Source organism: Anopheles arabiensis, chromosome 3 (assembly GCF_016920715.1).
Source record: "Anopheles arabiensis isolate DONGOLA chromosome 3, AaraD3, whole genome shotgun sequence".
NCBI classification, from domain to species: Eukaryota; Metazoa; Arthropoda; class Insecta; order Diptera; family Culicidae; genus Anopheles; species Anopheles arabiensis.
In genome coordinates this window covers 55,587,413-55,609,605 of record NC_053518.1, presented here as the reverse complement: position 1 = coordinate 55,609,605, position 22,193 = coordinate 55,587,413, and the positions used below count along the sequence as shown (strand labels likewise).

The window sequence follows — 22,193 nt, the reverse complement described above, 5'->3', positions numbered from 1 at the left end:
TCGAAAGCAGCATCTAAATTAGTCTCCCGGCTGTCGTCACCATATTCAGATCAACCAACGTTGTTAACTGGTTATTCTCCTCTCCATTTTGGTTGTAAAGTTGTGTCGGAGTTGTTTAAGCGTGCATAGTTTAATTCAATTCTGAAGTAGTATAATAGAGCAATTATATTATGTTAATCAACAAAGTTATGTGATTGTCTCTATGACTAGTGTGTTTTGAATGCAATGAAAATTGATTGCATATTTAAAGGGCATTTGGTTAATATTTCCTACGTGAATTTTAAACGTTCGATAATCTTTTGTGGATAAAGGTGTTACATGGTGTTAATATTATTGTGCAAGCTGTTTTTTTTTTTTAATTTTTGTTGTAGAGATTCTCATCCACCACTTTTCATTATATGAAAATCATAATATACGTTTACTATTTAGATATGGTTGTAACTATAACATAATATACTTTTGTTACATTGATTTGTTGGTAACAATGGAACAAAAAAATCATTATACCTCTTAAATAATTGCTGGTCTTGTGCGGTTCTTAATTTATTTTTATATGGTAATTCATGTTCATGTCGAAACGTCTGGTTACTGGTGAGAATTTCAAATCCAGACGTTCTAAAAATAGTCATTTTAGAGTGTAGTGTCAGATAAACTGAAGCAATGCCCGCATGTATTGAAACACAAAGACGACGATTTTTATTTTTTGATTATAAAGATTTTTAAGGAATATTAAAACTGGTTTGAATACATTAAAAACAATTGAAATAACTTTTTTTTATTGTTTGGCTCGTGTCAGCTCTTGCGCAAACCTTATCTTATCTTACATGCGCACTGAGCAAGACAGCGTAAGTGATTGGAGATTAAGCGATATTCTGACTCTTTAAAACATATCATATAAAGTATGTGTTGTGTGATTTTGTATGAACTAATTATAAAATTGTGCGTGGAAGATTTCCTTTGATTATAAACATATTATTCTACCGTGAGCTTTGATTATAAATAAATGAATAGTCTTATAAATTTTATGGAATTCTTCATTTGACCTAAAATAAAATCATAGATATTAATTCGAATTAAATCAACTACAATAGTTTTTCAATGTCTGCAACATCCTCCGAGGCGACTTCTTCATCTTCTGGAGACGAAACATCGCACTCTTCTGAAGGTGAAGATGGCATAGTTACGAGCACTGAGGTTTCAATAAGAAGCAAAACTCGCGATGAGGGAATATTTGCGGCATCAATTCCAGCGTTAGAAACAAATGCAGCAAGCTATTGGTTAAAACAGGATGTTGCAACTAACAGTCGTATACCACGATTAAAAAAGGCTGCACTTACAATGATTGATCAAGGTAAGCATTATAAATTTCGTGGGAAAACACAACTTTGCGACCCTGTAGTTTTTAAATGCCAATCGTTAAAGCCAACCAGACCGTTTTTCAAACAAACTATATTCAAATTGGGTGAAATCTGTTCTTTGTTGGCAGATTGCGCTTGCGCATCACATTTCCTTCGATATATGTCATTAAGACACTAAAAAGTGTCTTAGAATAGAATAAAATATATCGCCTAAAATGGAAGAGCATGATCGCCTCATACGATAAAAAAGTGCACAGAATGTCATTATTACAAAACTTTGATGAAACACGATTGTGTGTATAGTGTGACACACATGCTTATAATCATTAAAACTGAGTCAGAGAGAGTTCATCGGCGCTCTGCTGAGTTAATCCTAGTTGTTTTGCGTCTTTGCGCATTACGTACAACGCAAATGTATTAATATCACCAGCATGCATTTAGCAGAGAGCAAATATTTAGTTGGAAGTGTGTATTTCATATTTTCCCAATAAAGTGCGGGATTGGTTCATTCTGTGGTTTTCTGGTTACCAACTAATAGCATATTTTTTGTGACCAATACACACATTTACAGTGCAATTACAACGAATACATCGGCTTGGGTTGCGTACTACTACATAAAATTACCCCGATACACAATTCATATCGCAGAAATGTCATGGTATTAGTATTCGAGGGATCGTATCGTTGCTTTCATTCATTTGCAACCCGTAGATTGCAGAGAGATAGCCAGAGCGTTTATTTCTGTCGCTGACGGCGGTCATGTGAGCGCAGCATAGTGAACAACTATTGGTTTTTTTCGACCTGAATAGTGCGAAAGTATCTACGTAAAATAAAGATTATCATGTCGAAAGATCAGTGGTGAAAATAATATTTTAGTGAAAAATGTTATGTGCGGCTGGCAAACTATACGCCAATACATGCGAATGTAGCCAATTGTCTTTGTAGTGTTGATAACGCATTTAAACGTTATTGGTGGTATCCTAGTGCGAAGGCTCAACATATTTTTGCTCATTTGAGAATATATTTTCGAGAAATTTAGGCAAAAGTGGTAACCAACGAAACTATTACGATCCCTAACAAATACTATCCTTACTCGGGATCGATGGAGAATAAGCGATGCGATGAGAAAAATGAACCATTAAGATCAGAACATTTAGCAGAAGTACCATCATCATCTCTTCAGTCATTTGTTTCATCACGAACACGAAGTCATCCCGTAATATGCGATGTGATTCGCCTTGAGGTTATTCGCGAGCGTAGCAGTGTCTACAGTGAGGATGGCGAGTTCATTGACTTGCCACTGCCGCCTGTTCCACCATGGTCAACTATTTTGAAAGATGAAGTTGCGGTTGATGAAGAGGAAAATCATATAAAGGACAGCGAAAAATCTTATGAATTAGATGCACATATCAAATCTCCAGTGAATAATTTTGTGGGGGACAGCGAGGCGAGATGCGACGTAGATGTTATTGATATATCTATATCACCATACGATTGCAATCATAATACCGCTAGTGATTTGACACCAAACAACAAAATGCATTTGCGTGTAATGGAAGAAGATGCAAAGTCAATCGACAGTAGTACGGCATCAAACACATTGCGGAAAAGTTCGTGGAGTGTGACTTCGATTGGTTCCACTGGAGCTGAATACTCTAATGACGATTGCAAATCTGGCTGCCAGTCCGACAGTGTGGACAGCGATGAGGGTGATCGACCAGAGGACGATTACTGTGAACATTCATCTGGATATCGTGATAAATCGCCATTTCTACGATCAATATCGCTATCACCAGTAGAACGTCGTTTTCGTAAATTGTCCTCATCTCGGGAGCGTCGACGTCATGCACATGAAGCTGAAGGGAAACTATTGGGAACCTGTGATGGTTGGAGATCTCAACGGTCTAAGCCGTACAGAAAGCATGAAGCAGGTGATGGAAGCATCCACTAATATTTGTTTGTTTTGATATGGCTGACAGGATAATTATTTGGCACAATTGTCTTTTTGTTTTAATTTTCAATGTAAATTTTCTGTTTTGTTTTCAAGTGTCGCAAAAATGGTTGAATATATTAGTTTTATATCTGATTTTTGTAATATTTTACGTTGTCTTATATTTGTTGTAATCTGTCATTTTTGAACTTTTTCATTGTTATGTATGGCAGTTTGGCCGTACATACTTCATAAATACAGTACACATACATAAATACATCGATTATCCGAGGGCGGATTAATCGGAGGGCGGCTTAACCGTGCTCATAAATTTGACAGTTGTTCAATCGTATGGTGAACATTTGCAGCGATATTGAAGTTAGTAACCCTTTTTTGTGCGGCTCTCTAGTTTCTAGGAATATTTTCAAACTTCATTTTTGTTTATGTGAATTTTACGCAATTTCGTGGTAATGCAGTAAATATCTAGATAAATACTCGATGTATACAAATTTACTATCCAAAATTTTAGAAACTAGCAAATAGCTCCATGATTTTTTCTCAAAATGATCATCCAACCCCCTCCCCCTCCCCATGGGCCGGTCTGGTGGTACAGTCGTCAACTCGTACGACTTAACAACATGCCGGTCATGGGTTCAAGTCCCGAATAGACCGTGCCCCCATACGTAGGACTGACTACCCTGCTATGGTAACAATAAGTCACTGAAAGCCAAGCTCAGTTCACTAGTGGGTACAGGCAGGCCTTGACCGACAACGGTTGTTGTGCCAATGAAGAAAAGAAGAAGATCATCAAACCCTCAATCAATTATTGGGGGCCTTCACGATTCTAATTAGTTTTTTGTATGGAGTTTGACAGTTGGAGGCTGAAATCATGTAAACAATTTATACAAAACCACACAAAAAACTATCCTGCGATTTTCAGTCTAGAAAATTTTAGCCTAAAAGCTATACGGACGTCACACGAAGCGTAAACTTTGGTGTAAACTGGATTTCAGCCATACAACCCTGAAATCTTTTGACAGGAAGTTTACGCTCTCCCATACAAATCAAGCGTAAACTTTTTGACTTTACGCCAAGGATAATATATTTAGAAGGTTGATTTTTATCGATTTTTTCGGCTTTTTCGTTGTTTTCTTCTAGATTCGCTCGAAAATGATGTTTCCTATCGTTATAATTGGTCAGGTAGCCATTTTTTTACTTAAATAATATTGATTTTTTATAAAATAACGTCACACAAAATTGGCTTTTGTTTTTCATCAAAAATCTAAGCTATGTGTGTAAAATGAGCTCGACGGCATCGTCAATCGATAGAAGCAAGTCTAATTTACGAACTCACCAAATTTTAGCGCTTTCAACACATTTGATCAGACACAAATCCACAATTTCAGGCGTATCGAGTACTAATCGAGCAGATATGGGAAAACAATTTCGAGCAAATGTCACTTGGGTCGTGTGACGTCCGTACTAGAATTAGATTCGAGTACCTGCTCGAAAACACTGTTTTGTTTACATTTATCCCAAGGTGCATTAAAGAAATCAGGTGATCGAATCTGGAATCAAAGTGTATGTAGTCCAGGTGGTCTTATAGCATTTTTTTATAACCAAATTTGAACGTCACTTTTTGACAGAATGAGTAAATCTTTTGCTCCAACGAGCTTTCTGGAGGACACAGAACACTTTTAAAATCTGCATTCAGAAGCAGAAGCGATAAAAATCAGTCTTCTAAATTCATACACCTTGGGATAAGCCCACCTGTATATTATACTCCCTCAGATAGCTGCTCGAAAACTGCTATACAATGCAAACAGCTGACAGGCTGAAATTTCGGCCTACTAGCTTCAAACGGAAAGGGCCCCATTATTATAAGAGGCGTACATATTTTTCTTGTAAAATGAACTAAATAACAACCTTCTTGAAATGACCAGACCTTTCATCGATTAAAAACATTAAAATTAAACAATTATAAATTTGAATAGAAAAGGGCTTTCAGATGTCAAACTGCATGTAACGAACTTAGAGATTTCGCCATACAATTTTTTTTTCGTTCTGAATTACGTTTAATTATTATTTATTTATTTATTTATTTATTTATTTATTTATTCATTCCTTTACTTATTTATGTTTTCTTTGTTAATTGATTTATGTATGTATGTATGTATGTATGTATGTATGAATGTATGTATGTATGTATGAATGTATGTATGTATGTATGTATGTATGTATGTATGTATTTATTTATTTATTCCATTATTACGGCAGATGTATAGTCGTATTTTCAGCCCAATAATGCTGATTTACATTTATCTACAGCAAGGCATTTCCTCCTTATCTTATCCCGGGCATACTCGGTTCACGACGATTAACAATTAAGGTACATCCAATGTTCCCAGTTTATTGAAGGACTTATAGGTGCATGTGGGACTGTTGTTTGGTTGCGCTTGTAGGATCCAGGGCTATGGTTTATTATGACTGTTGCAGTTTGCAGTACTTGTAGTTGAGTTGTCTCTGGTAATGTGCTCCATCTCAATGGTTCTTGTGGGGTGTAATCCTTCCTCCACATTTCAGTGCTTCAAAAGAGCTAAGATTATCAGTGAAAATAAAGTACTGATCTGGTAGTCCCGCTACTATTATTAAAAGCGCGTAAAAAATTGTCTGTGTCTTCCTCAGAGGATGATCCATCAGTGTAATACAATTTATTTTTGTCTAAATATCCGTACTTGTTCACAAAAATGCCCGACACAGTCCTCGGGCGAAGATCTTTTGGAATGGTCCTTATTTCCTTTGGCAACGATGAATCTGTACTGACAAAGGAACTGTAGCTTTCAAGACCCGCCATGCAATTGACAGCGATTTGCGAGGGCGCGTGAGGGCTCACACGCCATTCAAGTTCACAGCCCCAGAGCCCTCGCATTAAAGAGCTTGCGAGCCTAGGTATTTTTTCACTCCTAGTTTTAGCAATTATAATTACAGCACCCCAAGAGCATGTATAACAGTGCCAGATTTGTAGCATACAAAACACCTGAATCTTTATTTTGCAAAAATTCACAGAAATTGAAATAGTGATCTTTTCGACAAATAACACCGCAAAATAATGTATGAATGAAACATTAAGATTATTTAAAATACCATAAGATTTCGAGCAGGTGATACTACTCACAACCCTCGCAATGTTTAATGGGGAAGAACAACACGGTTTATTGCTTGTTTGAAGCTAGGATGCACCTCTAGGGAAACAAAGTCATTATACACGTTAATGACTTTGCTCTTAGAATCTGTCTTTATTAGGGCTTTATAATTTTCTATAATCAAGGGATTCGATACTGAGGAACGGACTAAAAGACGAATTGACAGCATGTCAAAACGCAGTTTTAGCGCCCGGTCGTCACTTTTAGTGACATGTTGTGCGTTGATGCTCCATAGCGCGAGTAGAAGACAACGGTACTGCGATCTCTCTAGTTTGAGAATATTCGCATTGGATACCCAATGGAAGCACATGCATTAATATTCCAAGACGGATAGTTTTGTTATCTTATACAGCCGAAGGACATGTGCTGGGTGTACACCCCACCAGAATCCTGTGACTGTTCCTAAAAAGTTGATCCATTTTGAACCATTTTTGGAGAAGCTGTTATAAAGACGAGCTATACGAGATGTACGGCGATTTTACTGTCGTGTAGCGTATACAACTCGCCAGGCTCCGATGAGCTGGCCATGTTTTACGCATGGAAACGAACGACCGAGCTCGTAAAGTCTTTTTAGGATGTCCACAAGGTCAGAGTAGGCCGTGGTAGGCCCAAATTGAGGTGGCAATATGGTGTGGAGGCGTCCGGTCGGGATAACGGATTGGCAGACGAAGACGCGAGTCCATGAGCAGTTTCGGACGCTCCTGAGGCAGGACAATACCACATATTGGTTGTAGCGCCGGATAAGTAAAGTAAAATAGTATTGCCTCTCTGTTGTCGACGGTGTTACTAAAAGGAGCGAAAACTACCATTTTCGTTTAACTATGATAGTTCGTTCAATTACCAAATAGATCTCATGTATTGCTTGCGGGCGTGATCAAGTTCAATTTATGTGACCAGTAGCGCTAAGCAGTCATTTGTACCCTTTGCTCTACTAAATTCAAATTGGGTATCTGATCGAAGATTTTTTATGCAAATCATTCATTTGATCGAAAAAGGATCATTTTTTCTAAGAGTTTCCTCAGACAGGATAGTAGAGCCAGGGGTCTTCAAACTACGGACTGCGGACCGCATGCGGCCCGTGATGACGTTGTTAAGACTAGAACAAATAGATTATTGCAGGTATTCCCTGCAATATAATAGGATATACGCTATTAATGTAGCGTTAGCGTATCTCGATTATTAGCGTAAGTCGAATTTAGAGGTTTACAGTCAAATTAATGCTATTTTTCCTATAATTTTACTTGAAGTGGTAGGTTTTTAGCCACTAAATTAGTTATTCAATCTGATTTCAACTGAAGATTACAATATTGTACCTTTTAAAATGGTTTTTAAAGTTCGCAAAAAAGGAATTTATTTTGCATTTGACATTTGATGTGTAAAATCAGTACGATTTGCTCGAAAAACTGTCAAATTTAGAAAGTAGCGTATAGCGAAATCGAGTGTATCGAGTATGGCGTATATCGGGAAATACCTGTATTTAAATATTTTAAATCAAAATTTCAATGTTTACTTTTAAGTTTTAAAGAGAGGTTCAATGATAAAATGTGTATAAATTTTATATTATCATTTGTTATTTTCTAATTACAAAGAAATTTAAATGTTCGTCCATTAACTAAAGGTGGAAGTAAAGGGTCAAAATAGCCCGCAACAACGATATTTGAGAAGCAATGAGGCCCGCGAAGTGAAATCTGTTGGTATGATTCGTGATTTTATGGTGTTTTACCAGGCTTCAAGATGGTGACGACATTCACTTCTCTCCATTCTTGCGGGACGATGTTGAATTCAAACATGAGGTTGAAAATACTCAAAAATAGTTTATTGGCCATCCCATTACGAGGTTATGGAGCAATTTGCATCTGACCTGATCCAGGCCTGAAGAAGAATTTCTCTAGGAAATAAGAGATATAGTTCTAACATCGATAACGGTGCATCGGTGCTCAGGCGCATCTTGAATCTTGCATTTTGCGCACGAACGAAATTGGGACAAAGCTTGTAAGCGAAATCTGCAGGCCAGTCTGCAGAAAAACTTTGGCTCTCATTTATATTTTTGCTGTTTCGCATCCTTTTAGCCATTTCCCAAACTCAATGAGAAAGAAGGGTGTAAAATGTAGACAAACTTGCACTAGAATCCCTTTGATCGCCCTACACAGATTTTTGCACATTTTCTCGAGACTTTGTACTTTGTTTGTTTGTACTGTGTAAACAAATATGTGTCTGTGAAAGCTTTTAACGCCTTTTAAAGCTTTAACATCTTGGTATTAAACACCGCTTGATCCTTGTCCCACCAATGAGTGTGTTGCTTTTTAAATGTCCTTACTTGATGGGTGCCTCTTGTTTAGGCTGCAAGAACGCAAAGTTAATCACTGTAACAATATTACAAGGTACTAGATAGTATCTTTACCAGTCTATGTACCATCCATCTTGATTCCTTCTCAAGCGTAGAATAGTGCTAATAATGCAACGTTTTTCAATAAGATTGTCCAAAAAGTATTACCCCTTTTCAAATTTTGCATTTTTGAAAAAGTGTACAAAATGTCAACTTTCTTGATATGTGTTTCTGAGTCGTCAACTCGTACGACTTAACAACGTGTCCGTCATAGGTTCAAGACCCGAATAGACCGTGCCCCCATACGTAGGAGTGACTATCATGCTATGGTAACAATAAGTCACTGAAAGCCAAACTCACTTCACTCTGTGGGTACAGGCAGGCCTTGACCGACAACGGTTGTTGTGCGATTACAAAAAAACATGGAAATATTTTTTAATATCACTAAAACAAATGCTGTTTTCGTTGCAATGTTACTAACTTAAGAACAGAAAGCACTCCTCGCCTTGATATTAAACAAAAAAAGGTGTATGTGCTGTGAACACAGATTTCGTCGCAGATAAAAGACTCGTCGCTCAGAAACAGTTTAGTTTGTTTTATATTTTTATTATTTATCTCTCAAAAAGTAAAAAAGTGTTTAATGTTTAAAGTGTTTAAAGGTTAGTGAATGCCAAGAAGCGCATTACGATATTTAGTAAAATAATAGCTTTTAAAGTAAATTACTGTAATATGCGAATAAAATCTCGTCTCTTTTAACTTATTTGACGCAATAACCGGAGTTGCATCGATTCGAAAAGCATTTAAATGGTTTAATTAACAAATATGTAATCATGTTACTATAAGAGTACGTATTCATTGTGAATTCGACATACTTTTCGATTGATCTTTTCATGTATAATGTGATGCAATCTTAGAAGACTCGACTTGCTGTGATGATGACTTTACTTGGGTATACGCTCACAACCACCATGAAGCGCCAAAGGCTTCCGTTGAATCTGACCGACGATCCGTTTCACAAACAACAGCAACTCGATCGGTTCCACGTGACCAACAACGTAGTCGAGAAATGTCAATACAAAAAACTGATCAATGTCAATCCACAGCTAACACAATTGGTATCGGGGAAGCAGTTCCTTGTGGCAAGCCACCCAGACCTTCACGGGAAACTGGTAGCCTAGATCGACGGCGGAACTTACGCTCAAGTCGTCACGAGCGAGATGGAAAAAGCCACAGTACACATTCACTAAAAGAAAATTCATCTTCGTCCGAATTTCATAAACACGATTCTATGTCCAGCAATCTCAGTTTAAATTCTAAAGGTGAGCTTCCTTGTACGCGTGCGTTGGCAGTGAAAGCGTTGTATATGTATCTTAATCGCTCAAACTTGCTTTCATCGTTACTTTGAAAAAGATCATCTGCAAGACTCGGGAAGCTTTTACTATTACAACATTAGTGGTAGCGGAAATCCACATCAACGTCATGGCTATCCACCTCATCCTCAAAATGCATGTACAAGTCCTAGTATGTGGGAACCACCACCACCGCCGCCATTGTCTCCTTGGGATCCTCAATACTACTGGAATAATCCGCATTGTCGCCACCAAAGCAAAGAAGAGTTGAGATTAATCGACTATCATCGCCGACAGCAAGAATTGTACCAATATGGAAACAGAAGTGGGCAAAGTAGTATGCAGGATTTATCTTGCGCTAGTGGCTGCTGTAATCGAAACTATTATCATCACCCACCTCTGCCGGTTTGTTGCCCATTGGATCATCGCACGCAATGGATCAACGATGTTCAGGTTTGATTCTAGTCAATTGAAAGATAAAAAATAAAAATACATAACATTTTGTACTAACCGTATTTCGTTGAACCATGCAACAGTACATCTAAAAACCCATCATAACTTTATACGTCAAGCGACATTTTCAAAGGAATAAATAATAATGAAATTCACTACATAACTACATACATAATTAATAATTTATTGATTTTTTTCTTCTACAGCGCCATGACACTGATGAACGGCTACGACGTTTACAAAAGGACAAAGAATCACTAGCTTTGCAAGTTAAAACACTTACGGAGCATATGCAGACACAATCTACAAAAATAAGTGAATTGGAAAACATGATAAAAGAGAAAAATCAGCTGCTATCCAACGCAGAAGATCTCCTGCAGCGAGTAAGCGTATTTGCAAAAACAGTTGGCATCCAGATTGACAAACAAAAAGTACCGCGATTTTTTACTTTTTTCTGTTTTTTGAGCATAGTATCCTTTTTCTAACTTTGTCTGTCTCTATCATTTTCTATTTTATTTATATATTTTGAATCAACGTTAGTAAACACTTTGATATCAACACATTGATTGAAATTGCACTTATATTTTTAAAAAATTGTCAGTTTACTACAAGTAGGAGACTGGTATTATTTGCTCATTTGAACAATCGTTTAGATTTTCATAGTTAACGATTTTTGAAGTAATCAGCAGTTATCATAAATACGATGCATAAAAAGTTTTTAGATATTATTTTAGTTTTTTCTTTATCTTTTGGATTGTTATTTGGGCTGTTTTATTATTATTCTTAAATACGAATATCTCCTTTTCACAACATTTTGGGTATATTGCTTGCTTGTTCCTTATATAGATATTTATCTTTTGCTTATTTTTTCTTATCGTCTCGTGTTGTTTATTTTCATTTTCCTTTCACTATTTTTTTATATGTTGTCTTTTCTTAATTCATATGCAATTACCGAATATATAAGTTATTTTACCATTTTTATTTTATGTTTGCACAAAAAAAACTTACTTGTATCGTACAACATATACTTTTTAATTAGTTACGTGTATCTGTTTTAGATATCGGTTTAAATTATTTATATTTTAGGCCATTTCTAAAAGGCACAACAAAAATGTGTCGAAATTGGTTATCTGAATATTGAAGTTTATGTATTATTATCTCAGTAAAAATCGTAACTGTTGTATAATGTTTGTCAGTTGGGTTGCCAAAATGCATTCTATGATGATATTTGTTCATGGATCTTTATTTGTTTGTTTGTTTAAGTGTTTTATGAATTCTTTACATGCAAATTACCTGAAAAGATGCTTTGGAGTTTTGGCTTATAAGATAACCACTAAACACGTACTAGTAGCGGGTTTGAAGATAATTTGTGGTTAAATGCTGGTTTACAATGTTTCATTTTTAATTAACTGGTTTAAGTGGTTTGATACAACTCTATAATATATTTGTGCAATTTGGATTCTACCATTTTTCACATTTTTTAGCATGTATTACAATATTCATGTACAGCTAGTTCCCGAGCTTGGCGGATTTCTAGTTTTGTATTAGACTTTCGCTGAACAAAATACATTTAAACGTGCGTTTAGATATATCCCTAAATATCGCTGCGATATTATGACATGTTACGATAAGCAAAGAGAAATCCATGCTTAAAAAATCAATCTCGCGGTGGATATTTTCTAATCTTGTGTGAGTTTGTGAAAAAAATAGCATTTCGTCGAACCACAACCACATATACATAAATTGGCAACGTAGTATAAGTTTGCTAAGCTAATTTAGGAAACTTTCACACTTACCTTAAGCCATCAAAATGTCACCAAATGTCTAAATGCACAATCAAATTTCAAATTGAACATACCATGTAAAGTCCGCTCCCAAGTTACGGAGTTAATGCGTCCCGAAAGCATCAGCGTAACTCAAAAATCATCGAATAACATTTCACAAATGAGAAAATTTGACAAAAGTAGTGGTTTACATTTTTGTTTCATAAAAAACTTATTTGTCCTTTTTTACTGAAAACGTGAATTTTACTCGACGTTCCGTGACTGAAACTTCCATAAGTGGGTAGAGGTTATGTGGTGATGGTTTTATAAGGAAACTAATATTTATTAAAACACAAGTTAGTAAATTAGACCCGCTGTTATTTGCTTTATATCAATGTAACATAATCTGTCTTATCGCCCCATAACTGTTTAATGTATGCAAACGACATAAGATTAGTTATTGTTCGCTAGAAGCTATTAGGTGCTACAATACAACGCCCGCATGTACATCACGACTTGGGATTCATGTTGGACAGTAAATTAGATTTTCGTGTTCATTATGACTGGTTATAACTATTAGCAAAGCCTATAGAATACTAGGTTTCGTTAACCGTCACTCAGATACCATAACTGATCATGATTGTCTAAAAATCCTCTACTTATCATTTGTCTGGTCTGTACTTGAGTATTGTTCAATAATGTTGTAGCACGGGATCAGACTAGATAAATATTTTAATATTGCTAAAAGTATGAAGTTAATATTTCTTAAAAGTTTAACAGTGTAAGGTACAGATCCATCATTGGCATAATTAAATATGTAAGACATTGAGTTGGACCAACGCGCCAAATTTGATACACGCGGATGCTTTCGTAATGCATAAGGCAAAAATTCGGGCTGTAGTACAACTAACAGCTGTAAAATGTAATACTTACGATTTTGGGGTTGATGATTGCATTTGATTGGTGTGTTGTTTGTAGTTTAATTTGTGCTCTACATATTTTCAATTTTAAAAACTGCCTAATGGGTTCAGTTGCATCATGAGGTGTAATGCATAACGCTAGTGAACATGTGATTATTTTTACTGTGCTAACGTGTTTAGTAATGGTTTTAAAATAACGTTTTCTGTCTTAATTAATATCAGGTTGATCGTTGTTGGTAATAAAGAGTTGTCTTTGAAATAGGCATCAAGCTTTTATTCATTGTATATGGAATATATTATAAGGGCTTAAATAAGGACGATAGATTTCTTAAATACGATATGCTACCAAATGTTGATTTTGCTATTTAATTTATTTATTTAAACTGAATTCTTGAATATAATTATGTAAAATTTATTTATTTCAATTTATTGTTCTGGCAAAAATTAATATAGCCTGCATGTTTTTTTTTATTGCACATTCGCATAGTGCATAATGGATACTCACATATTTTCACAAATTATCTGTAAAGGAATTTTACTCAATTCCTGATTGTATTTGAACAGTTTTTTTTACGAAACTCAACGCAAAATAAAGTTATGTTTATCATCAACAATAAAATTTTATATTAGAAACCGCTATTACACTGCAGATTTTGATCCAGTTCTTGTAATTGTCTTCAATCTAAATTTCTATATTTACCATGCAGCATATCGTAGAATGTATATCTGCATAACATTTTAAATTATAATTCAATTATTGTATAGTTGCCTAAAGATATTCAATATTGTGGCTATAGTTATATAGTTCCTTACTTATATATGTATGACATAGAAAATATAAATAGCCACCAATATTACTCAACATTATATTAGACCAGCTTGATTGTTACTGTACCAATCATTTTTCAATTGTTTATCATACGTGTCATATAGACGAGAACAAAATTTCGTTAATTTGAGTTTCTCTATGATCTACCACTATGTCAAAAATCGAATTTCTTCTTCAATTTTTTTTCGATTAGTTGTATCATTATAATGGAATAAACACTAAATAAATTGTTATGTTCTTTGAATAATGTCAAATTTAAGATTATCTTCTGCTTAAATTCAACCGTACTAATATGAAAGCAATATCATTGGGTTATATTTTTTATCTCTTCTCAAATACTACACTAACATTTCCCTCCTGTTATTTACTAACCTAATACAATCTATGCAACTAGTACTTCTTTAATAGTCGAATCTGAAATGTTTCTGATTTTGCTTGAAAGATCAATTCATAGCAATTATAAGTAAAATCGTCATAGCAAAATCGTAATATTTTAAATGTTCTGTTTTCTTTTCATATTTGCAAAAAATGAAGGAAATGCTTTCGAGATCTTCGCTTGAAACACAAAAATTAGAGCTCATGTCAGCGATGAGTGAGCTCAAACTTCAACAAGCAGCCCTAGAAAGAGAAAATTTGGAACTTCGTACAACTTTTGTAACTAATAGCGTGGCATCTAGCGGATTATTCAATGGAAATCTTGCAAATGGATCAGGGAGTGGATCAGCGATAACAAATGTGCTTAATAACAACAGCATTACGTCTAGTTTGCTCAGAAGACCTCAGATTATTACGAATACTAGAATGGTAGGCATGTCCGCCTCTACTCCAGGAGCTTCAATGATCTCGTCTCCAATACATCATGGCAGCCATGGGAGTTTACAACAAGCAGCAATTAGTCCTATTACTCCGAAGGTAAATATGCGTTATTTTTTAATAGAAAAACTGGATCATTCTTGTTTGATTTGTTTTCTGTATTTTATGTTTAACATGCAGACCCCACCGGCATCTTATCGACAACGTATCGATGTTCACTACAGTAGTCTTCCAAGACAAGCCTTTGCTACTACATTATCAACGGTTAGCACCTCCAGCGGCTCTTCAACAGCAACAGATAGTAACGCCAACCCTAAACGAAACGTAGCTTTTGGTAATTGCATCCCTTTATTAGAAGATTATTTTCACATAAGATCAAACACAGTAGAAGAATCATCACACGTACATCTTTTGGGTGCGAAGAATACAGATGAAAAACAATCAGATCGAGAATCTCTACCACTACCGATAGAAATCATAAATTTCGGTGGTCTTGATAATGTCGATGATAAATGTATTAAAAATTCTTCTTTAGGTAATGTTCGTTCTATCAACAAACGATTGCAACTACCTAAGCTTACAACGTCCAGCTCAATGAATGCTCTTCTGCTAGCCACAGCATTGCAACGCACAGAATCTAATCTGAGACATATGAAATCGGTATCAGCACAAGAGTTAATGTTCGATGCTGCATCCAATGACCACAATGATGCATCTCGAATAAAAGATGAAATGAGTTGTTTAGAGAATGAGAACCGTTGTCACGAACGAGCGAATACTGAACCTCCATCGGCAGCATTATTAGATGACGAAGCAGGAGCATCATGCGTTCAAAACACGAATGAAAATACGGCGACAGAAACCGTGAAAAACTGTGAGATGGAATTAACATCCGATTTCGATGCACTTCTAAACTTAGAGAAAACGTGTGAAATTGCCCCGTTTGATTCAAAGAACAATACAGGACAAATACCCAACGAAATCGATAGACTACGTGGATTTTCAGTACCAAATTTAGGTTTCAAATTTTTACCCCATTTCAGTTTCTGTTTTGGCTTATTTTTTGTGCTTTCTGTTATATTGTTAACTATTGATTTTTGTATCTATGTAAGCCTTTGTTGGTGTCAAAACGTTAAGAAACAAAGTTGCTTGCGTTGTTTGTGTTAAAGAAAAATCATAGTTCAATAACTCAACGTCAAAATGATAACTAAAACATTTTAACACGATTCAATCTAACCCTGTGTGCTTTTTTGTTTCTACACACGTGTTTTGTTTGTTTTTTTTTCCACGTCACATTTTTTTTCATTGCGAATTCGTTGTATCTTGTATTTCATATGTGTTGCTGCCACTTTAATTTATCTTTAGAGTTTGATTCGTTATCTCCTCTGATTACTAGGTACTAAAAAAAGTAATACTTTTACAAAATTATCCGATATTTGTTATGACAATCCATGTCTGAATTTCTCAGACATACCGCATACATCCTTCCTTGTTTGCATTTTCTATTTTAGTAACGATTCATTAACCATATTACTCTAATAACATTGCGATGGTTTTTACAGTGTTTTTATTACGATGTTGTTCTAATTAAGTTTATCATCGGTATTTTCTCATAGCTGATGCAGAAAATCGCGATAATGGGATCTTAGAACACGGTGAAGGTGGTGTGCAGCCCACTCGCAGCTTCACCCCTCAACCTTCGCCATCGCCGTCTATGAGTCACAAATTAAAGAACATTTTTGGTAAGATCAAAAGAAGCAACAGTGGAACCTTGGACGATATTACAACTCCGGAAGGTGAATTTAAACGTGGAGGAGTTCGTGCAACCGCAGGGGCTCGTCTGGGTTGGAGTGGAACGACTCCATATCGAAAACCTGATAAACCGTTCCGCGAATGGGATGTAGATACAATCTGCCATTGGTTCGAGCATCTGGGTTTAAATATGTATGAGGAAGATTTACGAAAATGGATCAAATCGAGCACGACGCCTGGAAGCGAATTGATGAAAGCCTCGCCAGTAGATATTGAAAAAGAGTTAAGTTTGCGAAATCCATTGCATCGAAAAAAGATAGTGTTAGCTATTGCAGATATTTCGGGGACGGTGGGAGACGACGGGTTGTTTGAGAACGCTGGAAAGCTGGATTCAACATGGGTAAATTAGAACGAATAATGGAATAGTATCCAACAAATAGATTTACGTAAATTTTTATTTCGAATTTCAGGTCCAGCGTTGGTTAGACGATGTTGGTTTGCCCCAATACAAAGAACCCTTCATGGCGGCCCGAATGGATGGACGAATGCTACACAAATTGACGATGGACGATTTGGGCCATTTGCAAATATCTTCTTGTTTGCACGTGGCCAGCATTCGTCGTGGTATACAGCTTATGCGTAATGAAAAATGGAATCCCGATTGTCATATTCGTCGGCCATTGCAACTCGGATTAAATGCAAAAGACGATGTAAGGTTATGGACTTCGCAAAGAGTCCATGAATGGTTACGAGCCGTCGATTTGGCAGAATATGCTCCTAATTTGCGTGGATCTGGAGTACATGGAGCTCTCATGATATTCGAAGTTAAATTTACAGCCGAACTTTTTGCTGATTTATTGAACATTCCTTCAAGCAAAACATTGTTACGTCGACATTTGGCTACTCATTTTAAGGAGCTTTTGGGTCGAGATATCATACAGGTGAAACGAGAGGCTGAAAATACCCTTGGATTCCAACCACTGACAATTACGGCAAAAATTAAGGTAATTAGCTTTTGTAAGTGTGGAGATCAATCAAATTATTCTAACCGATTCCTATTTATTTTTAGACGCCTAAAAAGTCTCAATTTTCCTTAAAACGGAAAAAGAGCAACAAAGGTGGCAATCTGGGAGGAGATGAATGGAGTGATTATGTCTGCCCAATGGGTGGTTCAGGTCAGGAACATTTACCGCCTGCATCTTCTTCAGCTTATGATCAAACTAGCACAAATCAAGGCAGCAATACTCCAATTTCTGCTCTTTCTGCCTTTACGTCAAATGCTTCTTCTCCTAATACTAATATTGTCACTAGCATCGCCGTAAGTTTTCGTATCTCTACTAACGTTATTTATAATTTATTACATTAATTGTATTTGTATTTGTATTGTACCTTCGATCTGTATCATTGATTCACCGCTGACGTGCAAATATCAAATGTTTTAACCATATATGTTGTTATTTCCGTTATAAATGTAACACATTTGCTTGTTTTTCTTTATTATTTTGTTACTGTTAAATCATTTGTATGTATACTTCGTTTTCCAAGTCGCTAAACATAGTTATTGTCGTATTGTTTTTAATCAAATTCATTTAAACCATTTTAACAGATGACGAAGGATCCCTCAACGGCACCAATTGCTTATCCAGACAGCACAACCAGCAGCATCTCCAGCACAACTACTTCCGGAGTCGGGTTGGAGCTTGCTTCAGTTCAACGTCAGCCGTCGAGTAACGCACAGTTAGTAACAACGCCGATAGTCAATAATAACGGTGTCGAATGTAGAGGAGAAGGAGGTGGTAGCGATTCTCCACTATCAATACGCAGTTCAACTGCTTCAACCTCCTAGCAGAGGATATTTTCCTGTTCCATCTCTTCGACCGCCTCTTCTCCTATACTCAGCAATTTAATAATGAACTACAATCGTTCGGTGACGGCAGATAACGACAATAATTCGGTATGCACAAAATTAACCGACAATGTCATTGCATCCTTTTCTCCAGTTAAGGATGTTTATCCGATAAGTTCGGTCAACCAATCCAATTATTCTTCAACATCGTCGCTGGTATCAAACAATTCTACAACAAAACAAAAATCATCTACGGTAACAATAATCGGAAGGAAATTAGATGCAGTTACACTGTTGTCGGATGCATCCCACAAGCAAGTGACAGATGCTCCTATAGAAAACATTGCATGTAATATTCCTGTGCAGCGATCGGCATCGTTTAACTCCGCATGCACGGTGCCATTGAGCATAAGTAAAACAATACAGGTGAAAAACTCGGCTTCGTTTAGCAATTGCTCCATTCTTGCAAAAGTGGCAAAAAAAAGCTCTGTCTTGGCAACTTTGACCACGAATCCGGTACTTAAAATTACTTCCAACTCGGTGACGAATATTCTAAAGCAGCAAATGACAAACGTATCCTCTGGTTCTGCAAATAGCATGACCAATACGTACAAGAGCAATATCACTGAAACTCTTGCAAATGCTGGCAATAACAACCGAATACAACCTATGACAAATAAATCGGCTAGTGGTGGTAGCCTTTCCTCATCTACTGGTCAGCTTCCTTCATCTTCTTTGACTTCTCTTTCATCAGGCGCGTCTTCTGTTATGAATGGCCCAGCAGGTGGCCATCCATTATCACTTAATCAATCCATTAGTACGACAGCTCTTTCGCTGGCACAATTAAAAAATAATAGTACTTGTGATTATTACGTATGAATAAGTCAACGGAATATCCGGAATATACATATGCTTGAATGAAAACATAGTTTTGCAACAGCTAATGTATGTCGCAATAATACATAAGTCAGTGTGATTCTATCAGTATGCAACATAAACAAATTTAAATGAAACAACCCTCTACATTCGAGCTATGGTTAAATTTTTGATAGATTGTTATCAAATTGATTCAATGACTAGTGATAATCGCAAATGAATAACATTTCAAGTAGCAAGTTGCAGAAACACACAAAGCGGCATTGTCACAATGTATAATCAACGACATTTGTAGTATGACGAATTTAAAGAACGTTATTTTCACTCATTAGACTGGTACCACTGTGCTGTATGCCGGTAATTGAAACCATTATGGACCAAATTTATTGTGGACAGTCGTGAAATAGATCGACAAAAATATTTTGGAAATGTAGAGTAAACAATAAAACATCGAAGCCGCAAAGTTAGTAACGGTCGTTTCTTGAACGCTCCAATTCTGCATGATACATATTATAACACAGGGTAAAATGAAGAGGTTTCTGGTTTACACTATAATATTAAATTTATATAACAGCATACCATTTGGAGCGATAAAAATTGTGGCATGTAACATTTTACGAAAATATTCCAAGCAGTGGTTTATCAAAACACGACCAGAATATAATTGAAATAAAATATGTTACACGCTAATGAAAGCCAAAGACAATAATCAGCTCTTGCAATCGACACATTGCATATATATAGGACATATCTTCAAGGGTCTGTATTGTCTACTAATGCGTTATACCAATGGTAATGGTTCAACCGTTACAACATGACCAATTTCAATTTTTATACCATTTATTGATACAAATCTTTCAATATCGCTGGGTAGACCTAACAGCTAACACTATATTCTGAAAGTCAAGAACGTTTGATCGTCGAAATTTATTTTGCGTAAACATTTTTTTTTTTACAATATTCTGTTCAATATATCCAAGTATCCCAATAGCATTGTAGCAAAGCAAACAACCAAATGATAACGTTGTTACCATTTTTGAATTCATATCCTTTTACAAAGCAAATCACAATCATAATCGTTTATCTAGAAAATAAAGAGTAACGTACCATGTGACGGTAGACGCTGTTGGTATTCATTCATACAGAAGCTTCTTTTGGTACGAAACATATTATACTTTCGTTTTTATATCATAGTTTTTTGCAAACACATAGCAAAGCAGGAGTATAACTAACCTTTGAATACATGGAAAAATACCATTCATTGAAAATAATATAGAAACATGTTTATATTCGACTATTAGGAAATTGGCATGTTAATGTTAATTAACGTTAATCTTAGAACGTTCTTTACTGCAACAAAACGTATACATTAAAATATATTCATAATAGAACCAAGGACATTACTAACAACTGACGAAACCTGTCTATAGAATTATCAAGGAACATTTGCAAATTATGAACAAATTCAAACAATTAGTTGAATGGTACCGGTGAGATATAGAATGATTCTAAAATAATCCCGTTGCACATGGACACGAAATGCCAAGTCACTTTAGAACGATAGTAAACAAAATAAGTAAACAGCATAAAATAGTCGAACCAGAACCTGTAAATGCTGGAGTTATGATTCGATTCCCATCGAGACCTTAACCTCATACAAAAGACTCCTGTTGAAGACCTGCGTAAGACCAGACCTGTATGAGTCATTTGAGCCAAGGTGCAGAAACATAAAATAATAAACATCAAGAAACATAAAATAAATAGGAGTTCGTCCTTAGGAAAGGTAGGAAAGCAGAAACATGAACCACCTAAATCAGTTAAAAAATTGATCACTAACGTGAAAAACGATTTATAAGCGCCTAGCAAATTCAATCATTCAACCAAGTAGCAAATTGGCTTTGATGATATGAATGCTCATGCAAAAATGACATGAAATGTTAATAAAATGAAATATTGGATAATTTTTTTGTGGAAATTTTTTGTCCTGTTTGATAAATATATGTACGAAACAATTAAGATAATAACCCCTTTTTAATGGTGTTTATAGTGTGAATTAGATTTTGGTGAACATATTGATGGTGTTCAGTTTGTGTTTAAAACTTAAAATATTAAAACAATTCAACATACCGAATTGCTTTGAATTACGGATACTTGAAACATGTTTGGCATGTAATATTTTCTAACTGGTTCAAATTTAATCGATCATACCTCTGTTTAACTCACTTTACTGAAGCAGACGTTCTAATTTTGAGGATAAAAAAATATGATTACAATATATAATAAAAATATGAATCTGCAACGTTGTTTTGATTGATATTCCGGACAGTTTCGAGCTCATATTTCAAATTACGGGCGTTGTTTGTTATGAAATTCTTTTATTCGGATCCTACGTTATGTTTCTTAATTCTTCTTTCACCTTACTCTGTCCGCATCCGTGAGCCAACAACCACGTCTGTCAAAAGGCCTGCCATCCTAATGTCATAAACGTCTGTCATCACCTAATTCACAAAACCAAACGTCTCATAGCAAACATTACGGCCACCTAAATTTCCTAAATTTAAATTTACTAGTACTCCTCTTCCTTTTCAAACGGCAACAAACATATGCGCGACACTAGACGTTTCAAAAACCCCTGTTGTGTAGGAAGAATTACTACGCGAACGATCCCATCTGAACCAGGATTATCTTCGTAGGTTCTGGCTAGCAGCCACTCGCAGGGAGCAACGATATCCTCCCTCGAGATCACCAATTGGCCGACAGCCAAAGGCTGAGGAA

At 35.8% G+C, this 22,193-nt stretch overlaps 1 protein-coding gene across 21 annotated transcripts in view; it reads left to right on the top strand.

Annotated features, from left to right (window-relative positions):
• Positions 1 to 21,434, top strand: part of LOC120905168 (liprin-beta-2) — a 46,295-nt gene extending 24,861 nt beyond the window's left edge. For 5 of the 21 annotated variants that reach the window (XM_040316014.1, XM_040316013.1, XM_040316015.1 and 2 more), the window contains exons 4-11: positions 10,826 to 11,050; positions 14,666 to 15,043; positions 15,125 to 15,278; positions 15,480 to 15,962; positions 16,561 to 17,096; positions 17,167 to 17,700; positions 17,766 to 18,014; positions 18,303 to 21,434. In XM_040316014.1, the coding sequence (XP_040171948.1) occupies positions 10,826 to 11,050; positions 14,666 to 15,043; positions 15,125 to 15,278; positions 15,480 to 15,962; positions 16,561 to 17,096; positions 17,167 to 17,700; positions 17,766 to 18,014; positions 18,303 to 18,542 (2,799 nt within the window). In that variant the 3' untranslated portion in view covers positions 18,543 to 21,434. Of the gene's footprint in view, positions 1 to 1,086; positions 1,352 to 1,938; positions 3,290 to 5,616; positions 5,678 to 9,442; positions 9,477 to 9,731; positions 10,137 to 10,227; positions 10,620 to 10,825; positions 11,051 to 14,665; positions 15,044 to 15,124; positions 15,279 to 15,479; positions 15,963 to 16,560; positions 17,097 to 17,166; positions 17,701 to 17,765; positions 18,015 to 18,302 lie in introns of those variants that run through there. The other 16 variants (XM_040316011.1, XM_040316007.1, XM_040316006.1 and 13 more) reach the window with 16 other exon arrangements.
• The last annotated feature ends 759 nt before the right edge of the window (positions 21,435 to 22,193 follow it).